At 41.7% G+C, this 12,870-nt stretch overlaps 1 protein-coding gene across 9 annotated transcripts in view; it reads left to right on the top strand.

The window, feature by feature from the left end:
• CAMTA1 (calmodulin binding transcription activator 1) overlaps positions 1 to 12,870 on the top strand; it is an 894,875-nt gene that overhangs the window by 876,125 nt on the left and 5,880 nt on the right. For 2 of the 9 annotated variants that reach the window (XM_027110321.1, XM_027110320.1), the window contains 3 exons: positions 2,599 to 2,792; positions 3,581 to 3,655; positions 6,395 to 6,425. In XM_027110321.1, coding sequence (XP_026966122.1) covers positions 2,599 to 2,792; positions 3,581 to 3,655; positions 6,395 to 6,425 — 300 coding nt within the window. Of the gene's footprint in view, positions 1 to 1,158; positions 1,180 to 2,598; positions 2,793 to 3,580; positions 3,656 to 6,394; positions 6,830 to 7,940; positions 8,400 to 12,870 lie in introns of those variants that run through there. The other 7 variants (XM_027110327.1, XM_027110326.1, XM_027110324.1 and 4 more) reach the window with 6 other exon arrangements.

The raw sequence follows: 12,870 nt of genomic DNA, 5'->3' as shown, positions 1-12,870 counted from the left end.
AATTAAAGAACTCAAGGGAATTTAATATGGTGATTGGAGTAGGTAAATACTAACTGTTATCGTTGACCTTGAATTATACACATTACATAATCCTTAGCGGTTTTTCCTTTTGGCTTCTTCTTATCCGATTTAAAATGAAGAATTGTAAAAATCTGAAGAAGCCCAGAATATCTTAAACCGTTTTGTATTCCAGACTGTTTTGTATTCCTTAGTTAAGTGTTGCAGGAAGAGTATCTGAGTTACTCTTTCGTGCAGTATTGCTATTTCTGAAACTACCTGCAGGGTCATGTAGCTCCCATCAGTGGGGAAGAGAGCACCTAGCACGTCCTGGATCTTTTATGCTCATCATCTCATTTTCTCCTTACAAAAATATCTGAAGTCAACAATTTTATTTCCATTTTGCAGATGAAGAAGCTGAGGCTCAGAGAGATTAAGTAAATATTAGACCTTTCTAACCACCTAGGTGGTGATAAAACGTTAAAAATTGCCGAACTGGGTTCTGACCGGTTCATACTATAAAACTCGGTCCTGTCAGTAGATTCTAGAACCTTTTATTAGGTTGTGCTTTCGGTAGGTCTTACATTTTTGCTTAAGGAATGTATACCAGCCACACAGAAATCCAGGATTCTGTTCTCTTGTTATTTCTAGCATTTGTCTGATTCAGGTTGCCATGTTCTCAAGTTTCTTTAGGATTAAGCTCTAACGGTGAGGGGCGGGGAACCTCTTTAGCTTATAGCCGATTGAGTTCGTGATCCCAGGAAATGAAGGTTTATTGTGTAAACGCTGACACCACGGTCCCTGTAGCCCCACAGCAGGGAACCATCCTGGCTTGTTGTTAGCCCGAGCAATACTCAGAATCAAGTTTCAAGTCTGTGATTTCAGCAGGTATTAATTCCAAAACGTGAGTTTGGCTTTTTTTTTAATCCCCTCCCAAAGAAGTGTTGGCTACAACCAGAAAGTCGGAAGGCATTTAAAAAAAAATACTGACAAATATAAGACAAGTATTTTGGAAGATGGAAGGCATGAAGATAGCCAGGTTGCCTTTTTTCCTTTTTTTTTTTTTTCGGTTGGGAGTTTCATTGGTTCTGGTTCTGGTTTTTCATTTCCTTCTATTCGGCAATCTAACATTAATCTTGTATTTTCTGTTTCTCCCCCAAGCTGACATGGATAGCCTTGAAGGTAATGATACACCCAAGTCCTCTCACAAACCATTCCACCAGAGTCACACACTTCACACCCATCACAAGAAGGGGCCATTAAGATGGCACGGTCATTCCGTAGGCATACCCCCCTCGCCTGGCCACCTCACCACAGCACATCTATCCTCTGGGGACCACGTGGTGATGCCGTCGCAGTGGGTTTCAGCAGTAACAGTCATTGGACATTTTCTTGGCCAGTGTCCATCTAAACAATCCATCCAGAACAATTGCCGTGAACCCTGTGAGCCACTGAAGATGTTTCCCTTTTTCCCATCGTGCTTCACCGTGGCCCGGGAGGTTCTGACTATGCAGAGCGCACGGGTCAAGGCGATGGAAACGCTGTAGGATGCAGCGTCCTTGTCTTAAAAGACTTTTGGCCAAATGAAAATGTCAGGCGGGTCAGATAAGCCTAAACAGGACTCTTGCAGAAGGGCCCTGTGTCTGTTTCCTTTCCTCACTCCACCTCGTACATGCAGAGAGATACTTAGGCACAGGGATTTTCTGAGGAATACTTGTCCCTCTGATGGTAAGTCGCCTTCTTGTGAGCAAAGCGCTTCTCTGTGACTTCCTGTCCCCAGACTTGTAGTCTGTGTCGTTAGCAATCTGGACATAGTCTTTTTTTAAAATCTGGAGAGCTCTGCATTTTTCCTGCCTGGACTCTGATAGGGAAGAGGACCCATCCTCCCTGCACCGTGCCTTCATGCCTCACTTTCCATCTCTGCGGCAAGCTGGCCGGAGGGTGCTGGGCCTGGCTCCCAAGCCGTCCCCGGCTCCGGGGCTGCTTTCCAAGTTTCATGGCTTCACCCCACTGTCGGTCTTACGAGCATTAATCTTTTGCAGGTTAAAATGGCTTAAAGGTGTCAGCGTTTCATGATAAGCCTTGTATTTGGGACCTTGTAACTCAGAAATTGTCGAGGGGAGTGCTAGTTAGAAATCAGATGCTGACTGCCAAGTAGACTTGTGTTTGGCAGGAATTGGGAGGCAGCCAATTAAAAATGGGAGGTTAATTTAAAATGTTTCCAAATTGGATAGGAAATATCCGTCTTCAGCATTTCAAGTTTTACCTCCTAAATAATACTTTTTCGATTCCTAAATGTCTCAGTTTATTGCCATTAAAACTTTTTTCCAAAAAGGGAAAACAATTTTGATATTTGGGGGGAAAAAACCCACATTTAAATCAATGCATTGTCTGAAGGAAACCCTTAAAGTAACATTTTGCATTTTGGAAAGGTAGGTGAAAAGATGCCTAGTTTGCCTCTTTAATGATGCACCCCCAGAGAATATGAAAAGAAAGGGAAAAGTTTTCCTTCTTGCCGTCCCCACCTGGTGGGCTCAGAGGACACCCAGGCCTGCGTGGCCCCCCTTGTTACTGCTGTGCTTCTTCTTGTTCCCCCTGCAGTATGCACTTTATAAAAAGATGACACAGGCTGCCATCCTGATCCAGAGCAAATTCCGAAGTTACTACGAACAAAAAAAATTTCAGCAGAGCCGGCGTGCTGCTGTGCTGATCCAGAAGTTTTACCGGAGTTATAAAAAGTGTGGCAGGAGACGGCAGGCTCGGCGGACGGCAGTCATCGTACAGCAGAAACTCAGGTGGGTCAAGATTCGTGGCGGCCAAGAGAACCCCAACTGAGTCCAAAGAACTGCCCCTTGTTGACACATAGGCCTGTACAAGGAGTAAAGCATCTTGCAGCTCTTTTCTTCCCAGACCAGTCTAGATGTCGCGTGTTCGTAGAGTTACACCCGTCCTCTTTGCCTGTTTTTGTCTATTTAGTGTCTCCTTTCTCTCTCCCCACCCCCCCATCCAATCATTTTGATGCCACCACCCAGTTTCACCTCGTATCAGAGTCTGGCTGGACCACAGTTCCTACTCAGAAAGGTGGCACTGTAATATAGCCGTCTACGTTGTAGCGTTTCTATACCTAAGACCTTGGGAGAGTAAGTATTACTAAGCCACTCCATTTTGAAGAGTGTAATAAAAACTTCTAGCACCGGAAAATACACTGACGAAAGAAGTTTAGAAAATAGTAGCCCAAAGAGAGCAGCAAACACAGGCGAATCAATTTCTAAACCGAGAAAGTCTGTCTAATGCCTTTTTGAACAAACGAGCTTATAAAGACTTGGGGCAGAACAGTTACAGGACATCTTATCTTCAGTCTTTTTATTATCTCCCTCCAAGTAGGTGAAAGTGTCTGTAGTCCCCTCCTTCATTCTCCCCCAGTGATGCCCAGACTCAGAACCATAAAATAGGCTTGTGCTGTTGGATTTGCCCCATGAGCTGTTTGGTTAAGAGTTTTCTCTCGCCGCTGACCTGCTTTCAACTTTCGCACATGAGGCTTTACAGCTTCTCGTGACAGTGATTCATATTCTGGCTTTTTCAGGAGCAGTTTGCTAACCAAAAAGCAGGACCAGGCTGCTCGAAAAATAATGAGGTTTCTACGCCGCTGTCGCCACAGGTACATTAACCCTCATCCCGACATTTTCCTCGTCGAGAATAATAAAACCACCCTCATCGCCTTAACCACTCATGAACTCCTTGGTGAAGCGAATCCCCCGCAAATAATCAGGGTACACGTCCCAAATGACACTAGGATAACAGAACTCTTTAACTAGGGACTGAGTTGCTGCCATAAGAATACCGGTCGCTGTTCCAGACGATGCTGTGTAGAGATTGAACCACGGAGATCATGCCAGTGTTTTTGTTTTAATTTGGGTGCGAGGACAACTTAGTCAGACTGGCTTTTCATTCCAGATTTTTCTTTAGCAGTGTGTTCTTCACTCTAAACCCTTACTGTGCTAACGTGTGTCCAAACAGAAAAGACACGGAGTTTCTATTCTGAAGGAAAGGTTGGGGCACCACTAATGCCATCCAAATTTTCTGATGTGGAATTTCCACTAAATAGTTGGTGCCCTCTACTGGCCGTGTCAGAGCTAACACCCTCCATCAAGTGATCAATTCCAGCTAGTCTGTGATGAGAAACAGGAGAGGTGGTCAGAATGAAACTGGGCAGGGCAGGAAACACAGCCGAGACAGAGGCGCATTTCCAACTAGAAGTGGGCTCCGGTGACCCCAGCATCTTCCTGCAGAGCTACGCCAGGGGAGTTTCTCTTTGTTGTCCTGAGTTTGGGATGCCTTGGTGAAGACGAGGTCCTTAACTCAGATTTTGGGGGCTGGTGAACCGTGTTTTTCTTTTCTTTGCTTGGGTTAATATTCCGGCCTGACCTCTGTGACATTGGCCGACTGAGCTGTGATAAGATGGCTCTCCACGTAGTTTTGTCGCTTCTCTGTGCATCGGGAGCGATGCAGTTTACAGACCCAAACTTGAAAGCAAGCTCTTTAATGTCTGATTTCCTCTTTCCTGTTTAATTGTACCCGAAGCCCGAGTGTCCAGGTGCAGTTTGATTCTCAGAGGTTTCACTTTAGGTTTCTTCCCCCTCAAACAGTCTACTTGCTAACTTTGACAGTATTCTAACTTTGAGACTTACTAGGGGTTAACTGGCTACTTGTGTGCACTTTTACTTAAATTAACAAAATAATTCGTTTACATGACCATGGAAGGGAATGTGGACAGAACCACACATGCACAGTGATAAAAACTTTTAAAGGAACATTTTTTAGGTTATATACGGTGTTCTCTAGCTAGAATGCTGCCAGGGCAGCTCCTGCACATTTACCGTATTCCTCCGCAGAGCGTTTGCTCTCCACCACGCAGTGATGGGGTTTTCCCCGTGACGCTAAGCAATGAGGTGCCCATATCAATACTCTGAAATAGCAAGTCTTGTTAGGAAATGCATATCAGAATATGCGACATGGCCAGGACGTAATGAAATGAATCCTCCAGGCCTTACCAAAGTCAGTCTCTGTTTCCTTATTATTTACTCATACCTTTGACTTAGCCGTAGGGGACTTGCAGCCAAATAGAGGAGTTGATTTTCTTCCTTTGGTGAAAATATCAAGGCCTTACCTGGACCCTTTGCCATATATTCTCACACGTGCTCACACTCTTCTCCCCTTTTCCTCTTCCTCCTGCAAAACAAAAAACCCAGGAGGATTCAATCCAGCACTGCTGAGTCTGTGATTAACACTTTCCTAGCAGGTTTTATCTTCGAGGAAATCGCCTCCACGTGGCTCTTCCTTAAGCCCCGTCAAACAAATGTTCACAAGTTAAATTCTCCTTGGTTCTTCTGGTCTTATCCTCAAACTTTGAAAATATGTATAGGTAATGCCACCTTGGTCATTGTGAGCAAAACTACAGAAAGTCCCATGTTCATTTTCTTCTTCTTCTTTTTTTTTTTTTGCCAAAGCCTACCATGTTTACATTTGGTGAACTGAGTGAATTGAGAGGGTAAGATATTTAAGCAAAACATAAACGCCTGAAAGGCTGCTTCCCACAGGAGGCTGAATGAAGGAATCGTCTCACTCATGTTTTTAGAGTTCTCCTTTTGTAAACAAGTAGAAAAGCATTTCATGAGGATTTTGCCTTTCTTTGGTCCGTATTTTAACCAGTAATATCCTCATGAAACTAATAAGTTGTTTTATGAAGAGAGCATCAGATTATGGATCTGAATTTCTGTTCATTATTTGGGATTAAACAATGACCCCTACTGGCTCTTTTCTTTACTTGCCCTTTGATATTCCAGATGCTAGAAAACTGTGCAGGCAAATTGGAATAAAACCTTTGTCTACTGACTGTGTAAGGTCACTATTCACTTTCCATTCCCATATATTCAATGAAGGAACCTGAAGAAATCCTGAAAAATCTATCCTGGAAGTTTGAACTCATTTTCCCTAGAATGAGTGTCACCCTGTTGCCATTCTGGGTTATTGAATATTATTTTAAGAGAAACTGTCATCTGTGTTGTCCCCTAGAAGCATTAAAATAGGAAACCTCATATGACATCCTCTCAGAAAAGGTAGGTAGGAAGTGGCTTCAGGAATCAATAAGAAGTGTCCCATTTCCTTAAGGATTTTGCTCAGTCATGGACCCCAACATTTTTAGACTGAAAAATAAATCGGTGAATTTCCTACCTGCTCATTTCACATATCCCACCACCACTCTCCTTTTCTTTTTTTCCAAAAACAACCAAAAAAGGAAACCTTTATAGTCTTTTTTGTTGAAATAAAGCTATTTATAAGATTTCTGTTGTGACCCTCACATGCTAATAGCTCTTTGGTGTTGTTTTACTGTCCAAAGCCCCCTGGTGGACCATAGGCTGTACAAAAGGGTGAGTTTAGCTGCCTGCTAGCCAGTTTCTCTTTATCTTCCATTTTCAATATTTTGCTTTTTGCTTGCTTGCATGGGGCTGCAGTCTAGGTATGCCCGTAGAGTTTCACATCCATTTCGAATGAAATAAGATAAAAACTAACCCTAATTACTAACACTGCTACTTTATACAACAGGAAAACAGTCACATACAACCATAGACATACAAATGCATGAGCAAGTGAAAGGGAGGGCCTTCTGAAGCCACCGCAGGGCATGCATAGCACTTGGTGGGAGAAGCCTTCAGTGTAAAAAAAACAGTGGCTGGTGGGACAAGTTTAAATCTCAACAAGCCTGCACTAGAACAAAGCCTTAAGCAAGTGGTTATTTGCGATGAAAATAATCTGCCCGTGAAATTCGACTACTGCCGTGTCAAAATTTCTAAAGGAAAAAGGCTCACTAGGCAATACTGTTGTTTTTCTTTTAACTCATCTATTTCTTGTTTAGAGTTACATAGTTTCATTTTCTAACTCTCCCTTTCCCTGGTGCCGTGAGGTAAGTCAGTACCCAGAGCTGCCCTTTCTGAACCAACTCAGGACGTTCATGATCCAATAGGGAACAAACCTGACTTCCAGCATTTAATGGCAGCGCTGAAGAAAGACAGGGTGGTGTGAAGTGTCCGAAATCTGTATATTCTATACTGCAGTCAAGAGTGGACGTTCCGAGAGAATTTGTGTTTTAAAGAAATGATAGTGAGTGAGCGTTCAACGGACACTATGAGTGTTCGTGAGATTTTAGAATGTGATGCTGATTTCTAAGTATGAAGACGTGACTGTAACACATCTTAAGTTATAATAAACGGTTTACTGGCAGAAAACTGGTTTTTAAAAGCCAGGAATTGAATTCACCAAAATCACACTTGAATTTAGATTAACTTGACAACTTTTGTCTTAAGAGAAGATGCATTTAAAATCTAACGTGACAAAATATAACATGGCGGTTAGCTCTATCAACTCAGCTCCATCCAACACCCTCCCTTCTTACCTTACACTCATACTGTATTTAGGCATTGGCAAGATTTCAGAGAAAAGATCGTGCTTCAGAAAAAAATCTCAAACTTCTAATGTCTCTGGAGAGATCATTTCCCGTATCACGACATTTATGTTGACGGTAATATTTATTCACTATATTTTAAGCCAAGTGTCCAAAAACATTTCCTTAAAAGGCCAGATAATAAATGTCCGTTGCAATGTAGTAGTTCCCCCTTATCCGTGGGGGATACGTTTCAAGACCCCCAGTGGATACCTGAATCTGTGGCTAGTACCGAATGCTATGTATGTGTGTACATACACACTGTTTCTCCTGTACTAACAGGCAGGTGGCGTATGCAGTGTGGATGCGCTGGACAAAGGGATGAGTCACGTCCCAGGCGGGGCAGAGTGGGGCAGTGCGAGATTTCCCCATGCTACTCAGAACAGCACACAACTTAAAGCTCATGAATTATTTATTTCTGGAATTTTTCATTTACTGTTTTCAGACCGCGGTTGACCAATGGGTAGCTGAAACCTTGAAAGCAAAACCATGGATAAGGGGGAACCACTGTACTTAGTTCTACCCCTGAAACATGAAAACAGCCACAGACGATCCAAAAATGAATGGTTGTGACTGTGTTCTAATAAAACTGTATTTATACACAGACCTGCATTGGGCTGGATTTGGTCCATGGGCTGTAGTTTGCCAACCTGGGGTGATAGGAGAATTGAGTTTTTGTGAGTTTTTCCTAAATCAAAACCTTATCCCTGTAAAAGGTCTGAAGCCTCACCTACTGAAAACCGTGGATAGTCACTGAAGGAGAAATTTGTTAAAAAAATAATAATAAAGCAGCTACTTGCCTTTGTAAATTTAACTAGTCAGACCTCTCTAGAATAAGGCAGTTGCTTACAATTAAAATAGTTCAGGTCCCATGTAGTGGTGCTGGCTCAGTGATGTCTGTGTTTGAAATATAAGAGAAAAGGGGGACACAAATGTCCATTTTTCTAGTCCCTCTCTCTCTCTGCATACATAGATAATATCTCTTTCCATTAGAAAAAAACCTCCCAGAGAACAGATGCATGCCCTAGTATTCAATTTAACTATAAGTTGTAGTGTCTTGCATGTTATATGCAATTTATATCGTCCGCTGCAAGGATCCAACATTTTAGTAAAAGTGGCTGCTTATGCACTTTTGAAGCCTGTTAGGTTCTCGCATGTTAATGATCATTTTCAAGAGTACATTTTCTAAAAGTGCTCTTCCATGCCAACCAGAGTCCCCACCTTAACTTCCTGAATGCTCGCTGCATTCCGCTGTGAGTTCCTAAAACTCTTCCTCATGCGTGGAACGTTGGAATTTCATAACATCCTCTATGCCACTCAGTCTTAGGGGGTTTGAGAGAGAGGAACTCAGAAGCTTTCAGGTTTCTTCCAGTGTGGTCATTGTTCTCTAACGTATGAATTGAGGAATAGCTTAGCTGTGTCTTGTCTAATTCCCAGTAGGATCTCTCGTCCATCGGAGAAGTCATGATGGTCCTCCAAGAGTCCCCAAGTTGAAGTTACTCTTGGGAGGCAGGACATTCTCTGAGGAGGATTTATATTCCTGGAATTTGTGTCAAAGAAGCTAATATACTTACCAGTGTATAAAGTATACCATATTTAAGACATTTAAGGTTTACATATCCGAAGATAATATTTGAAAAATGAAGAATTACATTTTATGGTACGGTACGTGTAACATACGATTTGACCCCAACTTTTAAGTTAATGAAGCAGCAGAATGTCTAAAAAGGGAGGTGACGTCAATTATCAGAATTAGGGTCCAGCTGGCTAACTCCAGCAGCAGAGCAATCAGAAAATACCAATGTGTCTTCAAATTTTCAGCCTCAGGGAAAACTAAGAAAAAGCCCCCAGTGGTCCTCACCGAAGCCAGCTCATTTTCACTCAGTCACTCCTCCAGACTTGGCCCCTAATTTACCCAGTAACTTAAAATGAAGTCATCCAGTTCCTACTACCGTCAAAGGGATTTGTTTTGTCTTGGACACAATAACTTGTCAAGAGAAAACATTATACACAGAGAGATGTTTGAATCAACAGTTTTAATTATTTTTCTTAGTTCACTTAGGTGTTATACTAGTTCAGCAAATGACTGAAGGATTTCTAAGGTTGAAGAAATATTTAAGTGCTCTGGCTGAGAATACTATATTCCAGTTGGATTTTGAATATCTTGAACAGGGTGTTATTCAGTGTTACAGCAGAAAACCAAGATGCCTCAGGTGTAAAGGAAATAGTAAAGAGCTGAATTATATAACAGGTTTGTCCTCAAGGTATTGAGACTAGAAAGGACAATGCCTTAGACAAATTTCTTCTTTCCCTAGTGAGATCAGATTTCTGTGAGAGGGCTTTATAACCTAAAACAGTCCCTGCAGGTATTGTAAACAGTAAGACTCCTGGTATTGAAATAACCGATCTCTTGAAAATTGCTGGCCTAGTTACCCATGTTCAATAAAGGTGGGTGAAGCCATCCAACTGGAATAAAAAGAGCCCTGATTGGAGGAAGAAGAGATAACACTTTCTGGGCACCAATTTTTAAACAACAGGTTTTCTCTCTATTTGACAACTGGGTTTCCAAACACTTAACCGGGCCAGATGCTGCTAGTTATCTTGGTAAGTAGCGTGGACAGCACTGAGTCTTGAGAGCAGCCCTGCAAAATATCTTCAGTGGGTCACTAGCAAGTTCTGCGGGTCACACTTAGACTTTTTGTGTTGTTCTTGACACGTTGGTCCAAGGGGCAGTTCTCTAACGATGCCTGCAAGTGAACTGTTTGAGAAAAGTAACAGTGCTCTGTCAACAGCTTGGATGTCACACTTCCCTAGTTAAATTTGACGTGAGGTGTGGTTTCCAAGTGGCCCAGTCTGCTCGGTAAGGAGTAAGCGATGAAGGTGGGGTGCGTCATCTAATTTAAATCTCCAAAGTAATTCTGTCTTACTTGCCTCTTTTAGGAAATGAATCTTTGGGGAACACAGTGGCGTGTGTTACATTGCAGACAACATGCTCTGTGTCATTCTTATTGGGCCTCTCTGTCTTTTTTGTTTTGCAATCCAAATGAGATTTCTGGAAAATGGCAAGACCTCTCTTTTCCTAAACCCCCCCCACGAGCTATTGCAGCTCTCAGAGCAACAGGTAACTAAGCAGAGAGCCGCATCTGGCTGCCCTGTATATTTCTGACGTCCAGCATTGCGAGAATATACCTGCCAAAGTCCACTGGCTCATGACACATTTCCCTGGCTGAGCATTACTGAGTAGATGTTAACGAAGCCGCTTTGCCTAATGCTTTACCCATGGAGCCATTGTTCGCTACGAGTCTCTGAAGCAGGCCTCCTTCATTTATCCATAAACGATCATGGGACGTCTGATGGAAAGAAACCCCGTGGGCTTCTGCTGGCTTTCAGTGCTGTTGCTTACCACATCACTTCAGTACATTACAATGCAACATGGTTTGGGTTTGGGTTTGGGCTGAGACTGCAACAATATCCGAAAGATTATTTTCAGCCTATAGAATGCTTGGGGGAAATCCTGGGATTGTCTTCAGTTTTAACAGTTGGATGGTCACAGGTCCAAGTCTTGCTATTCTAATTACCGTGATTCAAGCCAGGAACACGAGTACCATTTTCGAAGTTACTGATGCACAGTTCAGAAACGTGGTCCTGGCAGCTCTCCTTATAGTAGCAATTGCCTTGTGCCTACAGAAGCTACAGTTCCTATGTTGTATTAATTGTCTTCACAGTCTCAAGGAAGACTGCTCTGCCTGTCTTCCATGTGAGGGAATTCAGAAGTAAGTGTAATTATCATGGGATTTGTTTTTAGATAACCTGGACATTATTAGACTCAGTTCTTTCTTAGCCCTGAATGAGGCTAACACGTACAATTCTTTAAGAGAATCCAAAACTCAGTAACCCTTAGCTGAGTGTGTGTAACGTAATGTAACAGACGTTTACTGGACCTCTGTATTCTCAGTTCTATAGATACAGTGACCACAGGTACGGAATTTTCAGGTATCATTCCAATTTCAAAAATTCTGCTCTACCTTTACCAAGTTTTCACACTGAAAATATGTTTACCATATAGGTAATATCAAGGAAACTAGCTCAATCGATTTTTGGTTTTGGTCCATAAAATTCATCTTTTTTTCCCCCTCCACTGAACTTTTCAATTGTTCTTTTATGTCACGTGAATACAACATTTGTAAGAAACAGTAGTAGTAACAGATGGATAGAAAAACATCTTAGAAACTTTTTTAAAGAAGGACAAGCAGAAATAATTATTATGAAGGAAACACATACTCACTGTAGTACATTTTGGAAATACAAATAAGGAAGGAGAATCACCCAGAGATGATAACTGTTCAACTTTTTGTACCTTTCTCGTGGTAGAGGCATTTTCAGTTAACCTACGCCTTTTAGTCATTATTCATGTCTTGAATGACTGAGACAAGGCGGCCACAAATCTCTGTGACTATTTGAAACACTCTGATTTGAAACATCTGTCTCTTAGAACTTACTAACAAAAATTCTAGTATCAGATGTTCTCATTCACTTCAGTGAATAGAATTAATTGTTTTCTGTTCCTTTGGAGGCAGCATAACAGTCAAACATATTTTGCCCAATTGACGTTTGATTTAAAGCAAAATAAAACAAAACATTAGGCACCGCTGTCTTATCCTAATAATCTACCCTCAAGTAACATAAACCTCCACTTGTGATTTCAGTAGTGCAGACTGTAAAAGTCTCTCAAGTTCATCTAAACTTGCAGAGGTAAGTTAACACCAATATGATCTGCAGATTGGAGAATGAGGCTAAAAGTCTTCGGTTGCCTTGATTCTCAGACCCATTCTTTTCATGTTTCAGATGTACTTCAGTCGTAAAATTCATAAGTACATTTTATGTGGAGGTATTTTTTTTCCTCCAGAACATTGTAATAGAATCAACATAGGGTCTTATGAAGGATGACGTCTTAGAATTGAGAAAATGTAATTGTCATCATCAGTTTCAACAACGTACTCATCTCATGCCATGGAAATTTTCCAAATGCATGTATTTTTGTACAGACTTTTAGGAAAACCAATAAAATAAGAATCGGGTTTAAAAATGTTTTTTTCTTGTTGTTGCCCTGAGATATTGTTTGAGGCAGCAGAGTGGAGGAGTGAAGTCAGACAAACCTGGCTTCAAATCCCCACTCTGCCATTTATTAACTATATAATTTGAGGTAGGTTGCTCAATTCCTGTAAATCTCAGGTTCTACGTTTATGAACTGGAGATGATTCTGATATTGTGAGGACTAAAATAACACAACACATACTAAGGAACCCATGTAGCTCCTGGAACATCAGTGTTCTCTTCCTTTTTTCCTAATTTCTCCTTTAACAACTTCCCGTAAA

This window comes from Aethalodelphis obliquidens, unplaced genomic scaffold, assembly GCF_003676395.1.
Source record: "Aethalodelphis obliquidens isolate GAN/ISIS:26980383/991018 unplaced genomic scaffold, ASM367639v1 scaffold9, whole genome shotgun sequence".
Classification (NCBI taxonomy): domain Eukaryota; kingdom Metazoa; phylum Chordata; class Mammalia; order Artiodactyla; family Delphinidae; genus Aethalodelphis; species Aethalodelphis obliquidens.
Note: the sequence above shows the minus strand (reverse complement) of the source record. Positions and strands in the feature narration are given on the sequence as shown.